Genomic DNA, 20,493 nt, shown 5'->3' with positions numbered 1-20,493 from the left:
GGCCACAGGTCTCTAAGGAAGTGGCCCCAACCTGCCAGTCCCTGTTTGATCAGGTGCTGTCCTCACAGAGCATAGAGCCCTCATGTGGCCTGAACTGAAGCAGCTTTGGAACTTGGGTTTCATCTTGTATACCTCGTGACCGTGTGCACACCCACTTCCTTGTTTGTTGGGAAGCAGGATTAGTGGAGCCTGAAGGCAGGGGGGCGCCTGCTGCTGGGGGTGGCGAATGTGAGCTCTAGAGGCTGGGCTGACAGCTCCTCCCAAGACCCCAGCACCCACCCTTGTGAAGCCCTCTTTGGGAAGGCCTGGCCCCCACCGTCCCAGCCGACCTCCTGGGCGACAGGGGCTCCTGTTGGCTCCCTGATTTGCGGTGGTCGGGTGGTCGGAGGCTGGACTTGGTCAGGCGGTGACTGTCCCGGTTTCCAGTATATGTGTGAGGGTTAGTCTTTCCGCATTGCCTTCCGCTCCCGGCCTTCACTGTCTGCTTCTCTTTCATGGCTGGTCATACAAGGCTCAGCCTCCCTCGTCTCATGTACCGGGCAGAGGGGGTTGCAGACCCGTGGACACAGGACCCCGCCGCGTGTCCCTCCTCGGGCTGGCTCCCTCCGCGGTCATGACACTCAGCGGGGAGGGCGGGACTGGGTGCAAGTTCAGGGTTGGGCCTCCAGGAGGGTGGGGCTGCAGGGCGCGAGAGCTGGGCCGTTCCCAGCGGTGACCTTCGGAGCGGTGTCACAGGTGTAGGGTTGGGCCTGGGCGCGGGTCCGGCTGCAGGTGACAGGGCGGGGTGGGGTAGCCCGCCCATCAGGCTCCCTGCAGTCGGTGGGGTCACCGGCCTCGGTAGGGTCATCGCGGCCGGGTGGGGCCCACCCAGCTCCGTGCCGGGCCGCGGCCGCTTTAAGGCGCGGAACCCTCCCCCAGCGCTCGGGGCGGGGTCTCGGAAGGCCCCGCCCCCAGCCCTGGCTGGCGCATTGGCTGCGCTTTGAACGCGGCGCGGAGCGAGCGGCGGACACCGATCCCCGATCATCCCGGGGAGCGCCGAGCACCCGGCGGCACCTGGTCAGTCCTCCATCGCGTCCGGGCCATGGCGACCGAGGCGCGCGTGTCGCGCTGGTACTTCGGGGGGCTGGCCTCCTGTGGGGCCGCCTGCTGCACGCACCCGCTGGACCTGCTCAAGGTGAGGCCGCAGGACCGGGACTGCTCCTCCGCGCGCCCTGGGGCCCCTCCCGGTGCTGCAGCCTGGCCCGGCCGCACCCGACAATTAAAGCGCGGCTGAGGACTGCCCACGCTGCCCTGCCCTGCCCTGGCTGGCGCCGCCCGGCCTTCCTGGGCCCGTGTCCTGCCCTGCGCGGGAAGGCCTGGGGCCTTTCGGCGGGGGTGCGGGAGCCGCATCTCAGCTCCCCCAGGAGACACCTCAGGCTGGTGCAGGGGGGCCCCCGAGGCTCTGCCCGCCCTGGGTGAAGGAATAGCGGGTGTAGGGATGCCAGGCCGGGAGCCTCGAGTCACCTCTGCAGTTGGCGGTGGAGCCCACAACCTGGAGAGTGCAGTCCCCTTCCCTAACTTGGTGGTTCCACCCCAGGTGTGCACCTCAATACCTGTGTGACGTTGGGCAGGGTTCCTGGTCTCTCTGGGCATCTGAGAACACTTCCTCAGGGTTAAACACTGATGGTGGGTGGGTGTGTGTCTGTAGGACACAGGGTGGATACTAGACATGTCCTGTGGGAAAGGGAACCAGGGGAGGTGGCTGGGCAAGTGGGGTGACCCAGGCACTCCTGCTTTGGGCTGCTTCCCCCCAGCTGAGGAAGGGCTGAAGCCGGCCACCCTCATGGAGGAAGCTGAAGCGGGTGGTGGGTGGTTGGTGGGCCCAGGCAGGGACCTTAGGACCAGAACACCCCAGTGGAGACCTGGGCCTAGCCCATCTCTAGGAGGAAGATATTTCTCAGAAAGCTGCGTTCACTTTTTTTTACATCTTTTTTTTTTTTTTTTACGTAAAAAAAAAAAGGCATGTGTGGCAAGATCAGACAGAACCTCCCTTGTCTCCCAGGCCTGCGGAGTGTTTTCTGACACTTTCTCACCACAAAGAACAAAGAAAGGCCTGGGGCTTTAAAACAGAGCAAAATCCAGCCTGGAGTCCCTTGCCCCTTCACCCTAAACATGTGGCCAGCGGGGGCTGTGGGTGAGAGGCAGCCAGCCTCCCCCCACCCCTCCATTACCCCCAGCAGGCCCCTGGGAAGGACTGGCCCCCTTGGCCAGGCCAGCCAGGCCGCTCAGCCCCGAGGTTCTTCCTGTTAGTACAGCCTGACCTGGAGCTGACCCAATATTGGCCCCCTGCCTGAGGGTCTTTATTTCAGCAGCCTTTTTCTAAGGAGGCCCTGCAGAGTTCAGCTGCTAACCAAAAGGCTGGATGTTCAAGTCCAACCAAGTCACCTGGGAAGAAAGGCCTGGTGATCAGCCATTGAAGACCGTACAGAGCACAGTTTTACTCTGACATACACAGGGTCACCATGAGTCAGAGTTGACTCTATGGTTTTTTCCTAAGCGGAGAGGATTAGCTTTTCTAGTTAGTAAAAATGCTAGCCACCAAGGAGAGGCCAGATGTAGCAGGTGTGGGGTGGGGGCAAAGCTGGTGGCCCTGTCCGTGCACCTGAGACCTAGCTCATCCTGGGAGAGCCCTGCTCGACTCCTGGGACCAAGAGGTGGCCTGGAGGGCAGGTTGGGGCCTGGACCGCAGTGAACAAAAAGGTGCTTTTAGCTTGGGAGGAAGGAGCCTCTCTCCCCTCTTTTCCTGCCTCCCAGGCCTCTGCCCCACGGGGCCCTGGAGGCTCGAACTGGAACCTCTGACTCTGTGCCCGTGCTCACTCTGAGGTCCTCAGTGCTGATGACTGTGACCTGGACTCACTGGCTGTTGTCCGTAGTCCAAGACTCCACTGGGTGTCATGCCTGGCTTCACCCAGCCCCGAGGTGCTGTTGGGAAAGGGTCAGGGTCAGCCGCAGGGTGCCGTCTGGCCCAGCGCAGGCCTGGGGCGGAGGGTGGCGGGATTGGCTTCCCTCTGCCCCTGCTCACCAGGCCTCTCCATAACCATTTAAAAAGTCTTCCTAAAACACCTGAACTCTCACTTTGCCTGTGTCCTGACTCAGTCTCCGTGGTCCCTCATCATCTGGATGGCGGCTACCACCTTATTAATGGCTCCCATGTCAGGAAGACCATGGCCCCTTGCCACCCACCACCCCTCCCTGAGCTGGGTGCAGCTACAGGGGTAGCCCCAGGAAGTGGCTGCTTGGAGCCCTTGAGGCCTCATGTGTGGGCTGTTCCCCCCCACCCACGGGCACTTAGTCTGGGGGCCTGGAAAGGCTGTCTCCACCTCTGTCCCTGCCCCTGGGGAAGGGAGGGGGAGAGTTACGGCCAAGGCTGGGCTCCCCGGCCCCACTGAGCTCATTAATCCTCACAGCACACCCAGAGAGAGACTAGGGGGGTTTATGTGTCTGGGGCCCCCACGAGTGCCCTGTGTGACAGGGCTGTGGATGAGCTTCCTTGGGACCAGGGTAGGGGCCGGGAGCTGGGATCCCAGCATGACTGCTTCCTGCCGACCTCTGGGCTCGTGGCTGTTCCCTGCTGGGGTGCCTGACCAGGGGGTGGAGGACAGTCCCGTGATGGCTAGCAGCCCCCCGCCTGCCCTCTCCTTGTTCTAGTCCTGCAGCCTCTGCCCTGGCCCTGCCCCCACTGGAGCACCCCTGCCAAACCCCCCACCCCACTCCAGGCCCTCCCTGCTGCCTCTCCCGGTGCCCCCCTGGCATCCTTACCCTCCCAACTCTTTCTCCCTCTTGAGATGTAGTTGTGGTTAAGAAGTGGGGCCCGGGGTCATCCTGCGGGGTGCTTTGTCACTCCTTGTGCCTCAGTTTCCTTCTCTGTCAAATGGGAACAACAGCCCTCCCTGGGGTGTGTGTGGAGTGCTTCTCGCAGGCCTGGGAGTCTCCTTCCCCCTCAGATGACAGCAGTTATTACTGTGGTAAAACACCATTGTGACAGCATGCAGCAGGTTCAGGGTGACTCCAGCCCTACCCCCAAGCCAGTGTTCTTGGTAGGCCTCATCACATCCTGAGCCTCAGTTTCCCCAGCTCTAGATGAGCGGTGACTGCACAGGGTCTTCGTGAGGCTTACACGTGGTAGATTCTGGAAGAGGACTACCCATGTCTCTGTGCCAGCCATGGACACAGGGAGGCTGGGCACTGAGGGCGGGTGAGGGGGCGCAGCTCTGAGGGGGTGCCCCCTCTGGCCGGCAGGTGCACCTGCAGACGCAGCAGGAGGTGAAGCTACGCATGACGGGCATGGCGCTACAAGTGGTGCGCTCTGACGGGGTCCTGGCGCTCTACAACGGCCTCAGTGCCTCCCTCTGCAGACAGGTGTGGGGGGGCACAGGGGGTTGGAGGCTCAACTCAGGTGGGGACCCAGGGGCTCAGGGCAAGGGCTTGGGGTGGAGGGCTTAGATGGGGATTTGGGGCTTGGGGTGGGGACCTGGGGGACTCAGGGTGAGGGCGAGGGCTTGGGGTGGAGGGCTCAGGTGGTGACTCGGGGGCTTGGGGCGGGGTGTGGTGATGGGGCTTCCCACCTTCCCCAGCATCCTCTTTGTAAGTGGGGTAATAAGTGCCCCAGCGGGGCTGAGTTGGGTGAGGGGAGCCGAGGGGTGCAGGGGCAGGATCCTCCAGCCACCCTGATCTGGGCACCCCCATAGATGACCTACTCCCTGACACGCTTTGCCATCTATGAGACCGTGCGTGACCGCCTGAGCAAGGGCAGCCAGGGGCCACTGCTCTTCTACCAGAAGGTGCTGCTGGGCGCCATCGGTGGTGAGCAACCAAGGGAGAGGGTACTGGGTGGGCCGGGAGGGCCGCTGGTCATCACATCACATTTGGCTTTGGGGGTTGTCACCCCAGGTTTCACCGGTGGCTTTGTGGGGACCCCCGCAGATATGGTCAATGTCAGGTCAGTGCATGTCCCCCAGGGTCGGCCATTATGCCTCCTGGCAGGGCAGGGCTCGCCTAGGGCCAGCTCTGGGTCTGGGCATGCCTAGCTGCTTGGTCCCCATGTGGTTCGTCTGAAACCCATTCCTCTATTGGGTCAGCATTGGACCCTGGAGTCCTGGGTATGGGGAGGGGGGTGCCACTGAGCCCCAGGGGTCCCGCTTATCCCCCCAGAGTGAGCTTACCTGCTGAAGCCTGGGGAGGGGGAGGGATGTCCTGTGGTCTTCACCCCACCCTCTGAGCCTGAGGTCTTTTCCAGAATGCAGAATGACATGAAGCTGCCCCTGAGCCAGCGGTGCAAGTGAGTATCACCAGGCTCCACGGTGGGGGTGTAGCTGGGGGTCCTGGGCCCCAGGCCTCTGTTAGAGTGTCACAGCCCGAAAGCGGGAGGCCTGAGGCCAGACAGACCCCCAAGCTGCTTTCCTAGAGCTAGCCAGGATTCCAACAAGCCACATGGTATGTGGGGTCACACAGGACGGGGGTGGGGGTGGGGGTCTTGTTGGACTGGGGCCTGGACCAGGGACTCTGGGCCAGAGCGGAGCTGCTGTCCAGGCATCTGGGGAGTCTTGGCAGCGGCAGTTCTTGGGAGGCTTGCGGACCCCTTCACTTGCTGACCACCCCAGGAAGCAGGCAGGGCAGGAGCAGAGCTGCATTCCCATCTCTCGGGTGTGAACCAGAGGGATGGGGGTGCTCGTGGTCGGGGGAGGACCCTCATGGCCCCTTCTGTCCCGGCAGCTACGCCCATGCCCTGGATGGCCTGTACCGTGTGGCCCGTGAAGGTCAGAGGAGCTGCCCTTTTCGGGTGGGGGCGCTGGGGGCAGGGCACCAGGAGGCCAGCATGGTGGGGGGGCTATTGCGCAAGATGCATGGGGGATGTCCCAGGGGAAGGGTCCTGGGATTTGGCCTGGGCAAGGCTGGAGACCCCATGCCTGACCTCCCCCTTCCTTCTCAGAGGGCCTCAGGAAGCTGTTCTCAGGTGCAACCATGGCTTCCAGCCGTGGGGCCCTTGTCACAGTGGGCCAGGTAGGGCTCCTTGCAGGGCGTGCATGGAAGGGCTGTCAGGCAGTGGCCACGGGCACGGTCCTTAAGCACAGAGGAAGGCAGCGGGCATGGGTGTGGGGGGCAGGGGTGCTGAGAGGCCCTCCTGGGGAACCACCTGCTGCTCTGAGGTGGGCTGGAAGGGGCCTGGTACTGCTGCCCAGCCGTGACCTCAGACAGGCCTTTCACTCCCCCAGCCTCATTTTCCATATCAGTTTTCACATCAGGCAGGAGACCCTGTAGATAATGAAACCTGTAGGTACTTGGTTGATGTTGGGTGGGTCATTTTGGCCCCCAGCTAATTTCCCCCCGGGGCCCCTCCACGGGACTGACTGTTCCTCCCATCCTCGCAGCTGTCCTGCTATGACCAAGCCAAGCAGCTGGTCCTCAGCACGGGCTACCTGGCCGACAACATCTTCACCCACTTTGTCGCTAGCTTCATCGCGGTGAGTGCCAGGCACAGGGGCCTGACCCAGCATGGAGGCTGAGAGTGCCTAGAGAGGCAAGGGGCTTGGGCTCCGCGTGAGTGGTTGCGAGCACTTGATGAGGATCCTGCAGCTAAGCAGTACTCAGGCCAGGACAGCACCTGGTGTTGCCCCCCGCCAAGGCCGGTAGGTGAAGAGCCCCCTCCCCTTCACAGGGCGGGTGTGCCACCTTCCTGTGCCAGCCTCTGGACGTGCTCAAGACCCGCCTGATGAACTCCAAGGGCGAGTACCAGGTAAGTGGGCCTGCTTGGGGTCCTGCCCCCCTCCTTCCGGAAGGAGCTGCAGCCAGGGGTTGGGGGAAGGAGTTGCGCCCCCAGTGGCCTTTGCCTTGTTGTTTTTAATTGGATTTCTTTTACATATTAACAAAGGCAGCGGGTTCACAGCCGGGTTTCACAGGGTGGTTAGGCCGGAATCTTGTTTGCCAAGTCAGCAGTGGCAGTGGCGGGGGCTCTGTGAATTTGCCTGGCGTGTCTCCGCCCCTGCCCTTCGCCCTGAACCTGGCGGCGTGCCCTCCGGCGGCCACTCACAGCTCTCCCCGCCGCTCGCTGGCCAGCCTGCCCCGGGCACCTCTGGGGTCTGGCTTGGTCAGGTCAGCGGTGGGGGGAGTGGTGACCTTCTAGCCTCCTCCCGACTCCACCACCGCGGCCCCCAGGGGAGGAGGCCACACACCTCGGCTGCCGGGTCTACCCCGCGCCGTTCCCGCCAGCGCTCCCGAGGGGTAGCGACTGTACGCTCTGCTCTCTGCCCCGCAGGGCGTTTTCCACTGCGCCGTGGAGACCGCAAAGCTGGGGCCCCTGGCCTTCTACAAGGTGGGCGGGGCGGGGGCGGGGACGGGGAGGGAGTGGGGACAGGGGCGGGGCGGGTGCGGAGGAGGGGGCAGGGCTGGAGCGGGAGGAGCGTGGTTGGTGGCGGAAAGGGCCCGGGTTCGCCCGCAGGCTCTGTTCACCTCTCCTTGGGTTTTCTGCCTAGGGCCTCTTTCCCGCTGGCATCCGCCTGGTGCCCCACACCGTGCTCACCTTTGTCTTCCTGGAGCAGCTCCGCAAACACTTCGGCATCAAAGTGCCGTCGTGACCGGGTGGGGGCGCCCTTCCTTCCAAAGAGTGCGGGCGGGTGGCCCAGCACTGCCCAGCTCAGCTCCTCTCCTGGCCCGGGACCATCAGCCTCTCCCAGCTCGGCCCCTTCCCACCAGAGGCCTTGTGACCTTTGCCCCCCATGTCCCATCCCGCTGGAGCTCCAACCACCTCCCACCTGCTTCTGAGCTTCCGGAAGGTCCTCTCCACCTGCTTCTACCCTGCCCAGCTCCTCCGCGGTATTTATAGCCCCTTTCTCCTTACCTGGTGGCCCCTCGCTCAGCAGGCAAGGCCCCCAGACGGTCAAGGCTTTGGCCTCTGGCTGGAGGGCTGGTTTTATGACCCCCTGGGGGGCCCGCTTGGCTTTACACCGAAGGTGGAAGGGCTAGGCCCCAAGCCTTGGTCATCTGCCCCTCCTTCCCCAGCCCCCAGGCCCCCTCGGTCACTTGCCTCTCCTTCCCCAGCCCCCCAGGACCCCTCGGTCACCTGCCTCTTCTCCCCCAGCCACTTTGGTTTGCTCTTTCACTGAGCAGCCACTCTGAGCCCACAGGACTGCTGACTTAGGCAGCTTCCATCCAGAAATTGGGTGGCAGAGTGGGGGGCGTGGCCCCAGCAATTGTTCACGGAGGGAGGTGTGTGTGTGCGTCTGCATGCATTTTATTTTGTGAGAGGGACCAGAGCCTCCATCGGTTCTGAGGATAGCTGTGCTGCCCTGCTCCCCTCAGATGAACTCAGAAGCAGAAAACAAGTACCCTAGAGGCGGAGGAGCCAAGGGTCTGTTCCAGCCTCAGGGTGGCCCCTTGCTCCAGCCCTTCCCCCCCATCCAACCCCGCGTGGCTTTAACGATCAGTTCTGCCAAACTTCTTGGGCACAAGCTGCTGCTGTCTTCAGGGACTGTCCCCATGTTCCTCAGACCGTGTCCTCGTCCTTCCCTCCCGGTTCGTGGGGAGTGGGCCCACATCCTGTTAGCTGCGGTCAGGGATGGCTCAGGTGCAAGGAGCCCTTCTGTGTTGAGGGTGATCACCCAGCACCTCACCTGGGCAGTCAGTTGGCCAAAGTACTGCCTCCTGGGTTCTACCTACTGCATCCACTCATACAGTGACCCAACCCGGGAAGGATCCATGGATCCCAGGAGCCCTGCCCACGTGGCCCTGTGCCGGGAATGCCATTAAAGATGATGAACAGCTCCACCCCTATGCTTGCGTCTGTCCCAGGTACCCCCGTGCCCTGTGCCCAGGCCTTCTCACCAGCCTGCAGGCCATCCTGATATCGGGCAATGGGAACCCCCTCAGCACCCTCGAAGGGGGCTCTCCAGGGCAGGGGGGCTGGGCCCCAGAGGGGAAAGAAGCCACAGCCTGGTAGGAGACTTTAGGGCTCCCCCAAGGGCAGAAGGGATTGAGTGAGGTGGGCATGACGGCAGTACATGGTGGGGATGGGGGTCCTGGGGCAGAAACAGCCCCAAACCAATGCAAACGGGTTGGCAGGATGCCAGGGGTGGGGTGCAGACTTGAGGGATCCGGGCTACTTTTGAGTTCTGGATCCCTGAATTTGAGGGTTCTGGGCTGTGCAGGCCGGCCTCTCTGGGGCCTCCCCAATCCTGACAATGAAAGGTGCCCTCTCAGTTCTGGACTCTGTGGGACCAGCCAATGGTCCAGCAAACCCAGAAAGGGCAAGGAAACTCCCTTCTCGAAAGCTTCAAACCCTCAGCTGGACAAGGGGAGGCGAGGTGGAGCTGGTGGTGATGCCTACCCAGACTCTTGAGGTGTCCCAGGACAGAGCTGGAGCTGCCCGGGCTCTCCTGCTGGGGCTCCTGCTGCTATGCCCAGGATTGGTGCCCCCTTGGGTGCAGCTCACGTGGCCACCAGGACCTCTGGAGCAGGAGACTTGGTTAGAGAGCTGCTCAAGGGTGCTTTAATTATCATGAAAACTCCTGTATCTCAATACAACCACAGCTGTGGAGTTGATTCTGATCCGTGAGGAACTCTCCTGTTCAGAGTATATGTGTTCCATAGAGTTTTCAACTAGTGTAATCTTACAGAAGTAGATTGCCAGGTCTTTCTTATATGGTGCCACTGGTTGGATTCGAACTACCAACTGCAACTAGTAGTCAAACACAAACCATTTGCACCACCAAGTGACCTGTATCTCAATAAAGTTGTTATTAAGACAAGGGAAAGCCACCCCACAGAGCCCTCCCCCATCCACTAAATCCTTTGGCTGCAAACCCCAGGCATCCTGTATTCATATATAAACACTTAGCCACGTGTCTCTACCCCCACATGTCTGTCAGTTTGTCGTACTGTGGGGGCTTGTATGTTGCTGTGATGCTGGAAGCTATGCCACTAGTATTCAGATACCAGCAGGGTCACCCATGGGGGACAGGTTTCAGCTGAGCTTCCAGACTAAGACAGACTAGGAAGAAAGACGCAGCAGTCTACTTCTGAAAAGCATTAACCAATGAAAACCTTATGAATAGCAGCGGGACACTGTCTGATAATAGTGCTGGAAGGTGAGCCCCCCAGGGTGGAAGGCACTCAAAAGATGACGGGGGAAGAGCTGCCTCCTTAAAGTAGAGTCGACCTTAATGACGTGGATGGAGTAAAGCTTTCGGGACCTTCATTTGCTGATGTGGCATGACTCAAAATTAGAAGAAACAGCTGCAAACATCCATTAATACTCAGAACCTGGAATGTACGAAGTATGAATCTAGGAAAATTGGACATCATCAAAAATGAAATAGAATGCATAAACATCAATATTCTAGGCATTAGCGAGCTCAAATGGACTGGTTGGTATTGGCCACTTAGAATCAGACAATTATATAGTCTACTATGCTGGGAATGACAACTTGAGGAATGGTGTTGCATTCATCGTCAAAAAGAACATTTCAAGATGTATCTTAAAGTACAATGCTGTCAGTGATAGAATAATATCCATATGCCTACAGGGAAGAACAGTTAATTATGAATATTATTCAAATATACGCACCAAACACTGGGGCCAAAGATGAAGAAATAGAAGAGTTTTATCAGCTGCTGCAGCCTGAAATAGATCAAACATGCAATCAGGATGGATTGATAATTACTGGTGATTGGAATGCAAAAGTTGGAAACAAGAAGGATCGGTAGTTGGAAAATATGGCCTTGATGATAGAAACAATGCCAGAGATCGAATGATAGAATTTTGCAAGACCAATGACTTCTTCATTGCAAATACCTTTTTTCAACCAACATAAACGGTGACTATACACATGGACCTCGCCAGATGGAACACACAGGAATCAAATCAGCTACATCTGTGGAAAGAGACGATGGAAAAGCTCAATATCATCAGTCAGAACAAGGCCAGGGGCTGACTGTGGAACAGATCATCAATTGCTCATATGCAAGTTCAAGCTGAAACTGAAGAAAATCAGAGCAAGTCCATGAGAGCCAAAATATGACCGTGAGTATATCCCACCTGAATTTAGAGACCAACCGAAGAATAGATTTGACTCATTGAACACTAGTGACTGAAGACCAGACGAGTTGTGGAATGACCTCAAGGACATCATCCATGAAGAAAGCAAGAGGTCATTGAAAAGACAGGAAAGAAAGAAAAGACCAAGATGGATGTTAGAGGAGACTCTGAAACTTGCTCACGAATCTCGAGCAGCTAAAGCAAAAGGAAGAAATGATGAAGTGAAAGAACTGAACAGAAGATTTTAAAGTGTGGCTTGGAAAGACAAAGTAAAGTATTATGATGATATGTGCAAAGAGCTGGAGATAGAAAACCAAAAGGGAAGAACAAGCTAGGCGTTTCTCAAGCTGAAATAACTGAAGAAAAAATTCAAGCCTCAAGTTGCAATAGTGAAGGATTCCATGGGGAAAATATTAAATGACACAGGAAGCATCAAAAGGAGATGGAAGGAATACACAGAGTTATTCTACCAAAAAGAATTAGTCAACATTCAACCATTTCAAGAGGTTGATCAGGAACTGATGGTACTGAAGGAAGAAGTCCAAACTGCTCTGAAGGCATTGGCGAAAAGGCTCCGGGAACTGATGGAATATCAATTGAGATGTTTCAACAAATGGATGCAGCGCTGGAGGTGCTCACTCATCTATGCCAAGAAATACGGAAGACAGCTTCCTGGCCAGCTGACTGGAAGAGGTCCATATTTATGCCTATTCCCAAGAAAGGTGATCCAACTGAATGTGGAAATTATAGAACAATATCATTAATATCACACGCAAGCAAAATTTTGCTGAAGATCATTCAAAACGACAGGGAACTGCCAGAAATTCAGGCCGATTTGAGAAGACGGCATGGAACCAGGGATATCATTGCTGATGTCAGGTGGATCCTGGCTGAAAGCAGAGAATACCAGAAGGATGTTTACCTGTGTTTTATTGACTATGCAAAGGCATTCGACTGTGTGGATCATAACAAATTATGGACAACACCGCGAAGAATGGGAATTCCAGAACACTTAATTGTGCTCATGAGGAACCTTTACGTAGATCAAGAGGCAATTGTTTGGACAGAACAAAGAGATACTGAGTGTTTTAAAGTCAGGAAAGGTGTGCATCAGGGTTGTATCCTTTCACCATACCTATTCGATCTGTATGCTGAGCAAATAATCCGAGAAGCTGGACTATATGAAGAATGGGGCATCAGGACTGGAGGAAGACTCATTAACAACCTGTGTTATGCAGATGACACAACCTTGTTTGCTGAAACTGAAGAGGACTTGAAGCACTTACTAATGAAGATCAAAGACCATAGCCTTCAGTATGGATTATACCTCAACATAAAGAAAACGAAAATCCTCACAACTGGACCAATGAGCAACATCATGATAAATGGAGAAAAGATTGAAGTTGTCAAGGATTTCATTTTACTTGGATCTACAATCAACACCCATGGAAGCAGCAGTCAAGAAATCAAACGACGCATCATCGTATTGGGCAAATCTGCAAAGTACCTCTTTAAAGTGTTGAAAAGCAGAGATTTCACCTTGAAGACTAAGGTAAGCCTGACCCAAGCCATGGTATTTTCAATCCCATCATATGCATGTGAAAGCTGGACAATGAATAAGGAGACCAAAGAAGAATTGACGCCTTTGAACTGCATTGGCGAAAAATATTGAATATACCATGCACTGCCAAAAGAACGAACAAATCTGTCTTGGAAGAGGCACAACCAGAATGCTCCTTAGAGGCAAGGATGGCGAGACTGCGTCTTACATACTTCGGACATGTTGTCAGGAGGGATCAGTCCCTGGAGAAGGACATCATGCTTGGTAAAGTAGAAGGTCAGCAAAGAAGAGGAAGACCCTCAGTGAGGTGGATTGACACTGGTTGCAACAATGAGCTCAGGTGTAACAACGAATGTAAGGATGGCCAGGACTAGGCAGTGTTTTCGTTCTGTGGTGCACAGGCGTGTAAGTTGGAACCGACTGGAGGGCACCAAACAACAACGTGTCTCTAAAACAGACTTTTAAAAATGTAACACAACTGTAAGAGTAACTAAAAATGTAACAGTAATTATATCATCAAGTATCGAGTCAGGGCTCAAAATCCCTGGCTGCCACCTGCGATTTGTTAACACTGGGTTGTTTTGTTTTTTTTTTTTTAACCAGGATCCTGGGGCGCTCACCGCATGCGCAGTGTCTGTCTCCAGCGGCAGGACCCGCTAGCGCGCGCCGCTTTCTAAACAGTTTTTTTGTTGGGTGAGCCAGGTCTGGTGTCCCCTGGGTCTGGATTGGGCCGTCTGCATCCCAGGGGGTGGTCGGCTGTTCTTCCGACACCACAGAGCATCTGGATTCGGTTCTGGTTCTGGGCGAGGACGCTCGGTGGGCGGAGGAGGATCCCACGCGGCGCTGGCGCGTCTGTCCTGTGATGTAGGGTCGATGCAGGTGACGCGACTGGTGGTCGGACAGGAAGCAGCTGGGAGCCATGGGCGCCTGGGACTCAGGCCTGCGGGGTCAGGGTCTAGGGTGGTAGCTGCAGGAGATTCGGAGACCGGCTCGTCCCGGGGAGCCCTGTCTCCAGAACGTGCCCACGCAGGCCCCTTCTGCCGGCGGTTTAGTGGTCTCACAGCCCTGGATGCCAGGCTAAAGCCACGTCCCACTGGGGCAAACGGGAATTCGTGGCCCGGGTCATAAACTGGGGTGGGCTGGGTGTAACAAGGAGCAAGGCTGCTGCTTGGCCAGGACAGCAGGGAACTCCACGAAGGCGGCTCTGGCGGCAAGTTCCACGAACTTTGGACACTCGGGGGCAGGGCCAGATTGACCAGTAAGCAAGGTAGCATGGGCTCGTGTTTATTTACTGATCTCTTGTGCTCAGTGTCACTGGGGTTCCTCTACAGCTTTGATTGAAACCCAGGTGAAATTGTGCACTACAGGTTAGTAAATAAGCCAATTAATCCTGGGCCTACCTTGCTTACTGGGTCATCCTTCCCTCAGGAAATCCTGATGGCGTAGTGGTTAAGCGCTACAGCTGCTAACGAAAAGGTCGACAGTTTGAATCCACCAGGCACTCCTTGGAAACTCTATGGGACAGTTCGACCCTGTCCTATAGGGTTGCTATGAGTTGGAATCGACTAGACGGCAATGGGTTTTTTGTCCCTCCTCAGGGGCTTCATTCTCCCTAAAGCTTCTCTGATCTGCACCACCAGACTGATCTCATCCTGCTTGCAAGGGTGGGATGCCACCCCACCCCCACCCTCCCTGCAACCAGCCTCATTCTGTCCACGGATGGGCTACACAGTATTCCAGCAAAGGAAGTGCCCAGTCTGGTTTGGTGGGGACAAACTTGGCATCGGCCCAAGGCGGGACAGGGTGCAGAGGGTGGTGGAGGGGGCATCTAGTTCCTGGGTCACAGTGGAGGGGATAATAGTGTATGTGAGGTTGCATAATTTTATACAAAGTCATTAAATGTAGAGGAGTTGCTAGGCAGAGTCCAGGCCCCACATGCACTGAGAAGCCTTGGCATCCTGGGATGAGACCACAGAGGGATGAGGGTGGCGGATCCAGGGCAGCAGAAAAGTGGGGCAAAACTGGATGGGGGCAGGTCAGAGAGGCAGCCACTCCTCCAGGGAGCTTACATTTCAGGGGACCCACCTCCTTCATTTGTCTTAAGTCAAAACCAGTTTGAGAGTACGAGTAAAACGATGGGTCCAACCACTTGCCATCAAGTCAGTTCTGATTCATAGTGACCCTATAGGGCAGAGTAGAGCTGCCCCATAGGGTTTCCAAGGCTGTAATCTTTACGGGAGCAGACTGCTGCATCCTTCTGCAGAGCAGCTGGTGGGTTTGAACCACCAACCTTTCTATTAGCATCTGAGCACTTAATCACTGCACCACCAGGGCTGCTTAACAACCCCCCACCCTCCCAGCATACAGTCTTGGGGTTTCACTGCCCCCACCTCCACAGTCACATGGATTCAAAGGAAGAAGCTGATTAATCTCACTCTTGGGCACTGGGGGGAGTTCTAAAGCATGCCAGGAAAAAGGAAGCCTCAGCATTTCACTTCTCAGACTCGTCTCCTTTTTTCCTTAAAAAACGACTGTGTAGTTTAAAAGGATGTTACATAATAATTGTTTGTTAAAAAAAAAAAAAAACTCAAGAAATTTGAACAAGGGTGCCAAGACAACTCAATGGGGGATGAGACAAATGGTGCTGGGAGAACTGGATGTCCATATGCAAAAGAACCTGGACCCCTACCTCACACCATATCTGAACTCAGAATGGATCATAGACCAAAAAGTACATGTAAGAGCTACAAGTATAAAACTCTTCCAAGAAAACATAGATCTCTTGAGATCTTGGGTTAGGCAATGGGTTCTTAGATAAGACACCAAAAACACAAGCAACAACAACAAAAAGAAATTCACCCTCATGAAAATTAAAAAAAAAAAAAAAAAACTTTCGTGCATCAAAGGACATTATCTGGAAAGTACGAAGATGACCTACAAAATGGGGGAGAATATTTGCAAGTAAGGATCTAATATCCAGAGTATATAAAGAACTCGTAAAACTCAACAGCAAAAAGGCAAACAACCCAATTGAAAAATGGTCAAAGAACTCGAATAGATATTTTTCCAAAGAAAATATACAAATGACCAACAAGCACATGAAAAGATGATCAACATCATTAGCCATGAGGGAAATGCACACCATCACCCCAGTGAGATACCACGTCTCATATATTTATATATAACCCATTGCCACCCAGCCAATTCTGACTCATAGCGACCCTATAGGACAAAGTAGAACTACCCAAAAGGGTGCCCAAGGACTGCCTGGTGGGTTTGAACTGCCGACCTTTTGGTTAGCAGTCACAGTACTTAACCACTACACCACCAGGCTTTCCACATATACATATATAGAGACAGAAAATAACAAGTGTTGGTTAGGGTGTGGAGAATTTGGACCCCTCGTGCATTGCTGGTGGGAGTGTAAAATGGTGCAGCTGCAGTGGAAAACGTTTTGGTGGTTCTTTAAAAAGCTAAACATGTAATTATCATATAACCAAAAGATATATATAACCAGACCAGACAGACTAGACCAGGTATAAAAAAAAAAAAAAAACTATATATATAGCAAATATATAGAAAAGAATTGAAAGCAGGAACTCAGATACAGGTACACTGAAAGACTGGAGGATTGAGTCCACCCAGAGGTACCTCAGAAGAAAGGCCTGGCGATTTGCTTCCAAAAAATCAGCCATGGAAAACTGTGGCCTGCAGTTCTGCTCTGACACACACAGGGTCGCCATGAGTCGGAGACAACTCAGTGGGCAACTGGCACTGGTTTTTCTGCTTCTCATGACCTCATTAATTTACTTGAGAACATCTGCAAAGAAAAACCCTATTTCTCCGACGAGGTCTCAGTACAGGGGCTAGGATTTTTACATATCTTTTGGAGGAAACAATTCCGTCCACAACGCTGCCCCTTTCACCTCAGTCCTCCAGGACCCGGCCTGATTTTCACTCTTGAGTAATGGTTTTTCAGGAAAGGGTTGGCTGCCCGGGAACTCTTGTGCTCTTTCTGGTTCTCTCTTGTCTGACAGTGTCAGCCTGCTGCCTTCATGCCTGAATCACAGCCTGGCTGGGGCCCTGGGGCACATCTTCTTCCCCTGGCATTGACCTTGAGCGAGGAGTGCGTGGCTGGCCAGAGTCATGCGCTCCTTGGAGCAGACTGGCATTTCTGCTTTGACGCCTTTGCAATCGTTTGACTTGAATTTCAGTAACGAAACCAGGATATGTCTCAGTGTTGATTGTTTCAAAATTTTTTTTCCTGGTACAAGGTGTGCCCTTTTGGTCTGCAAATTCGCCCTTCTACTTGTTGAGGGACGTGGACTTCTGCTATAACTTTGAATTCGCTTTCTGTTGCATTAAAGGGTGTCTACTTCAGGAGCACCTTCTCCGGCGTGTCTTTGTTCTCCACACCTGCTTCTTTTCTCTAAGTACTTCCATCTTCGCCCCTTTTTTCTGCACTCTAGTTTCTTTACTGACAGGGTCACACCCCCCCACACACGCACTCTGCTGTTTCCTCATCTCCTTAATCTCCCCCTTTACTGCTTTTTTATGGCTTTATCACCTCCTTTTTGGGCAATGGTTTAACTGAAGCAATTCCCTTAGAATGCTGGGCTCCTCACTTAGGGTTAATCTATCTTCTCCAGATGGGGATTGGGACATGGTCTGTCCACAGCAGGCTGTCAGGCTTTCCTTTCTTCCTTTATGTGTGTTTTTGTTTGTTTGTTTTGGTCCACCCCCTTGGCACACTCGCCCACTCCTTCTCTTGCTCCTGCTTACTAACCAGATCTTCCCCTTGCTCAGATGTAGTTTACCCCAATCTCCTCTGGGATTTCAGGGCAGGAGTCCCTGCTGCCTCTCTCCCACCCAGCCCAGGGCACAGTCAGTGCCCAGAGTGGGCAGTGGGGATCCCATCACCTGCATGGCACCGTGGAGAGAATAGAGCTGAGAAGAAGGTGGTGCAGGTGCCTGGCCCCAGGGTGGGGAGCGGCTGGGCACGGAGCAGTGTCCTCTGGCAAGCTGCTAGGGCATCAACTGTCCAGGGTAGAGGCCACCTGGCCCTCCAGGCTCTGGTCACTGCCCCTCCAGGCCAGAGAGGGCACTGTGGGCTGCAAAACACCAGGAGCGCTCCCCCATCCAAGAGGGAGCACGGGAGTGCAGACGGTGCCTTGATCAAACAAGCAAAGATTTGGAGAAGGGGTATTTAAGGCCGGGAAGCTGCTCTGAGTGACACTGCCATGGTCCACATGTAACGTGAAGCATTTATCACTACCCACAGGGCTGTACAACACTATGGACTTCAGTCACTAACACTGTATCAATACTGGTCAATCAACCAGTAACAAATGTAGGGAGGAGTGCAAGCTGTTAATAACAGGAACTGTGTGTGGGGATCATGGGGGAACTCTGCGCTGTCTGCTCAGCTTTTCTCAAAGTCTAAACTGTACTAAGGAAAAGGAGTCCCTAAGTGAGTAATTAAGGCACTCAGCTGCTAGCAGAATGGTTGACAGTTTGAGTCCATCCAGGGGCACCTTGGAAGGAAGGCCTGTCAATCACCTTCTGAAAAATCAGCCCAGGAAGCCAAACCATGACCTTGGTAGCAATCAGTCCAGAACGGTCAGGACTTGGTCAATAACTGCCACCTTCCCTCTGTATTTGTCTCCCCTCCTCCAACTCAGGACCAACCAGAGAAAGCCAAGTGTATCCCCTAAGCAACTGCAGAAGACGTCTACTTCTATCTAGTTAGCACGCCTCCGCTTCCACAGGCCAACAGCCTCCAGCCAGCACACCGGAACCTTCCTTTTTTCCACCGTGAAGATTCCCCACTACCCTGCCTGTCTCTGCCAAACAGTGAAGGTGGCAGACACCCTTGCCATAGCAAACTCTGAGTAGAGAGTTTGTCTGGTCCCATCTGGGGGGTCTTGTTAATATCCACCATACAAATTACCAAAATTCATACACACACCCCAGATCCAACTGGATTTCAGTTGAAATTTCACCAGCTGTTCATGAAACAGAAAAATCTCTCTTACGCAAAGTTTTCATGGAAGACTAGCACAATCTCAACTCCAAAATGAAATTCAGAGACAAATCTAACCCGTAAATATAAATGCAGGAGCCCTAAATAAACTCTTGGTAAATTGAAATCAGCAGTATATAAAAAAAAAGACCTCAGGACCACACTGGGCTTCTATGAGGATTTTGGCATCTGAAAGCTAATCAATGTAATCTATGTTGGTATTAAGACTAAAGGAGAAAAAACTCACTATTGTCTCAATAGTTGCTGACAGAGCATTTGATACAATTCCGTATTTGTTTGTGATTAAAAAAATAACTCTTAACGACCTAGGAATAAAAGGACAATTCCTTGATCTAAGGCATTTACCTAAGAAAAAAAATATATAGCAAAATTAAAAACCCAAAAATCATGAAAGGAAAGAGTGACATTTGATTACACAGTAAGATCTACAAAAGCCAGAACCCATGTAAGGCAGAAATCTGACAGAAAAGGAAAATTCAAATAGTTTCCACTAAATCAAGTGATAGAAAAGTGGTACGACTGCAGCCTGCCAAAGGTGGAAAACTTGTGAGACCTGGAAAAACAAGGTAGTCCTGTTCAGTTCCAGCTCTCACAGTTTTCGCTGTATAACATTTTAAATTACGCATGAAGTGGTGCAGTGAATTACTATTATATGGCACCCCTAGCCATGGTCTTGTAGCTCCCACAAAATGATTGGGTGGGGCTATGCAAATAAGGTGTTTGTGGCCCACCAAGGGGATTGGATAGTTTTGCTGGACTCATGGAACACTTGCAGGGGGTGAGAACATGCAAATAAGGTGCATGGAATCTTTGTAGGGGGTTGGTCAATTTTGTATCCCACTAAGCTTAAAGGGAGCCAATCCCAGAAGCTGAGAGGGGGGCTTCACTACCATCAGGAAGAAGAGTCAGGAGCAGAGCACCTCTTTTGGCCCCAGAGTCCCTGCACTGAGAACCTCCTAGATCCAGGAGGCAGAGCTGTAACACAAGATGGAGGCAGCGCTGGACCAACAGACTAGGCTCCCTGGCACACGGAGCAAGAGAGCTGAGCACCTTCAGGCAGAAGCCTTCCTCGCAGGGTGGGGTGCCTAAAGAGTTTTGTAACACTTGCTGGAGCAGGGCAGAGGCCAGGGCCAAAAGGAGCCTGTCCTGAGGAGGCTGAGAAGAGGCTGAGTGGCCGAGAGGGAGTGTGCACAGCAGAGAGAAGGGTCTGCTTGGTTACGTGGCCAAGAGGAGCTGAGAGAGCTGTCCTGCACCAAAGAAAGAAGGACCTGCTCTCCTCTTTGGGGGAGCCTTCCAGACCTTGCCTACATGCTTCCTGATCCTGGTCCTGAGTTGTGGCCTGTTGATTTGATCCCAAATTGTACCTTTTACTCCCCCCATAAACCCCATAATGGTGAGTATGGTCTGTGAATTCTGTGTGGTCATTGCAACAAATAATTGAATTCAGCAGAGAAGTAGAGAGTGCTGTGGGTGGGGCAGCTGGCACCAGGCTTGGTAAAAAGGTTGGAGGATGGAGGTATGTCTGACCCCCGCCTCATAGGTATCACCCTTGGGCTGATGCTGCTGATGGTGATTCTCCCCCCTCATGAAGTCAGGGGAACTCAGACACCACCACACCATTTTTACATATGGTGGCGAAAGACTCTATAAACACACACACACACACACACACACACACACAAATAATAGACCAGAGAAAATATTTGCAAAGTATATGACAAACAACCCAAACCAAACCAAATCTTTTGCCATCAAGTCAATTTCAACTCATGGCGAACCCATGTGTTACAGAGTAAAACTGCCCCATAGGGTTTTCTTGGC

The 20,493-nt window shown here is 53.9% G+C and overlaps 1 protein-coding gene across 2 annotated transcripts; it reads left to right on the top strand.

Moving 5' to 3' along the window:
• Nucleotides 1-969: 969 nt before the first annotated feature.
• Nucleotides 970-20,114, top strand: SLC25A10 (solute carrier family 25 member 10). 2 transcript variants are annotated; one of them, XM_064270541.1, is made up of 11 exons: nucleotides 971-1,174; nucleotides 4,279-4,398; nucleotides 4,728-4,842; nucleotides 4,930-4,978; nucleotides 5,276-5,317; nucleotides 5,752-5,795; nucleotides 5,969-6,039; nucleotides 6,408-6,500; nucleotides 6,695-6,772; nucleotides 7,292-7,348; nucleotides 7,509-7,732. In XM_064270541.1, exons 1-11 carry the CDS (start codon nucleotides 1,082-1,084, stop codon nucleotides 7,608-7,610), a joined length of 864 nt encoding a protein of 287 aa, XP_064126611.1. In that variant the 5' UTR covers nucleotides 971-1,081; the 3' UTR covers nucleotides 7,611-7,732. The 2 variants fall into 2 exon arrangements, with proteins under 2 accessions (XP_064126612.1, XP_064126611.1); XM_064270542.1 differs by lacking the exons at nucleotides 7,292-7,348; nucleotides 7,509-7,732 and adding an exon at nucleotides 18,311-20,114 and having other exon boundaries at nucleotides 970-1,174.
• Nucleotides 20,115-20,493: the final 379 nt, after the last annotated feature.

This window comes from Loxodonta africana, chromosome 18, assembly GCF_030014295.1.
Source record: "Loxodonta africana isolate mLoxAfr1 chromosome 18, mLoxAfr1.hap2, whole genome shotgun sequence".
In the NCBI taxonomy this organism is placed as follows: Eukaryota; Metazoa; Chordata; class Mammalia; order Proboscidea; family Elephantidae; genus Loxodonta; species Loxodonta africana.
This window is presented reverse-complemented; position numbering and strand designations above follow the sequence as displayed.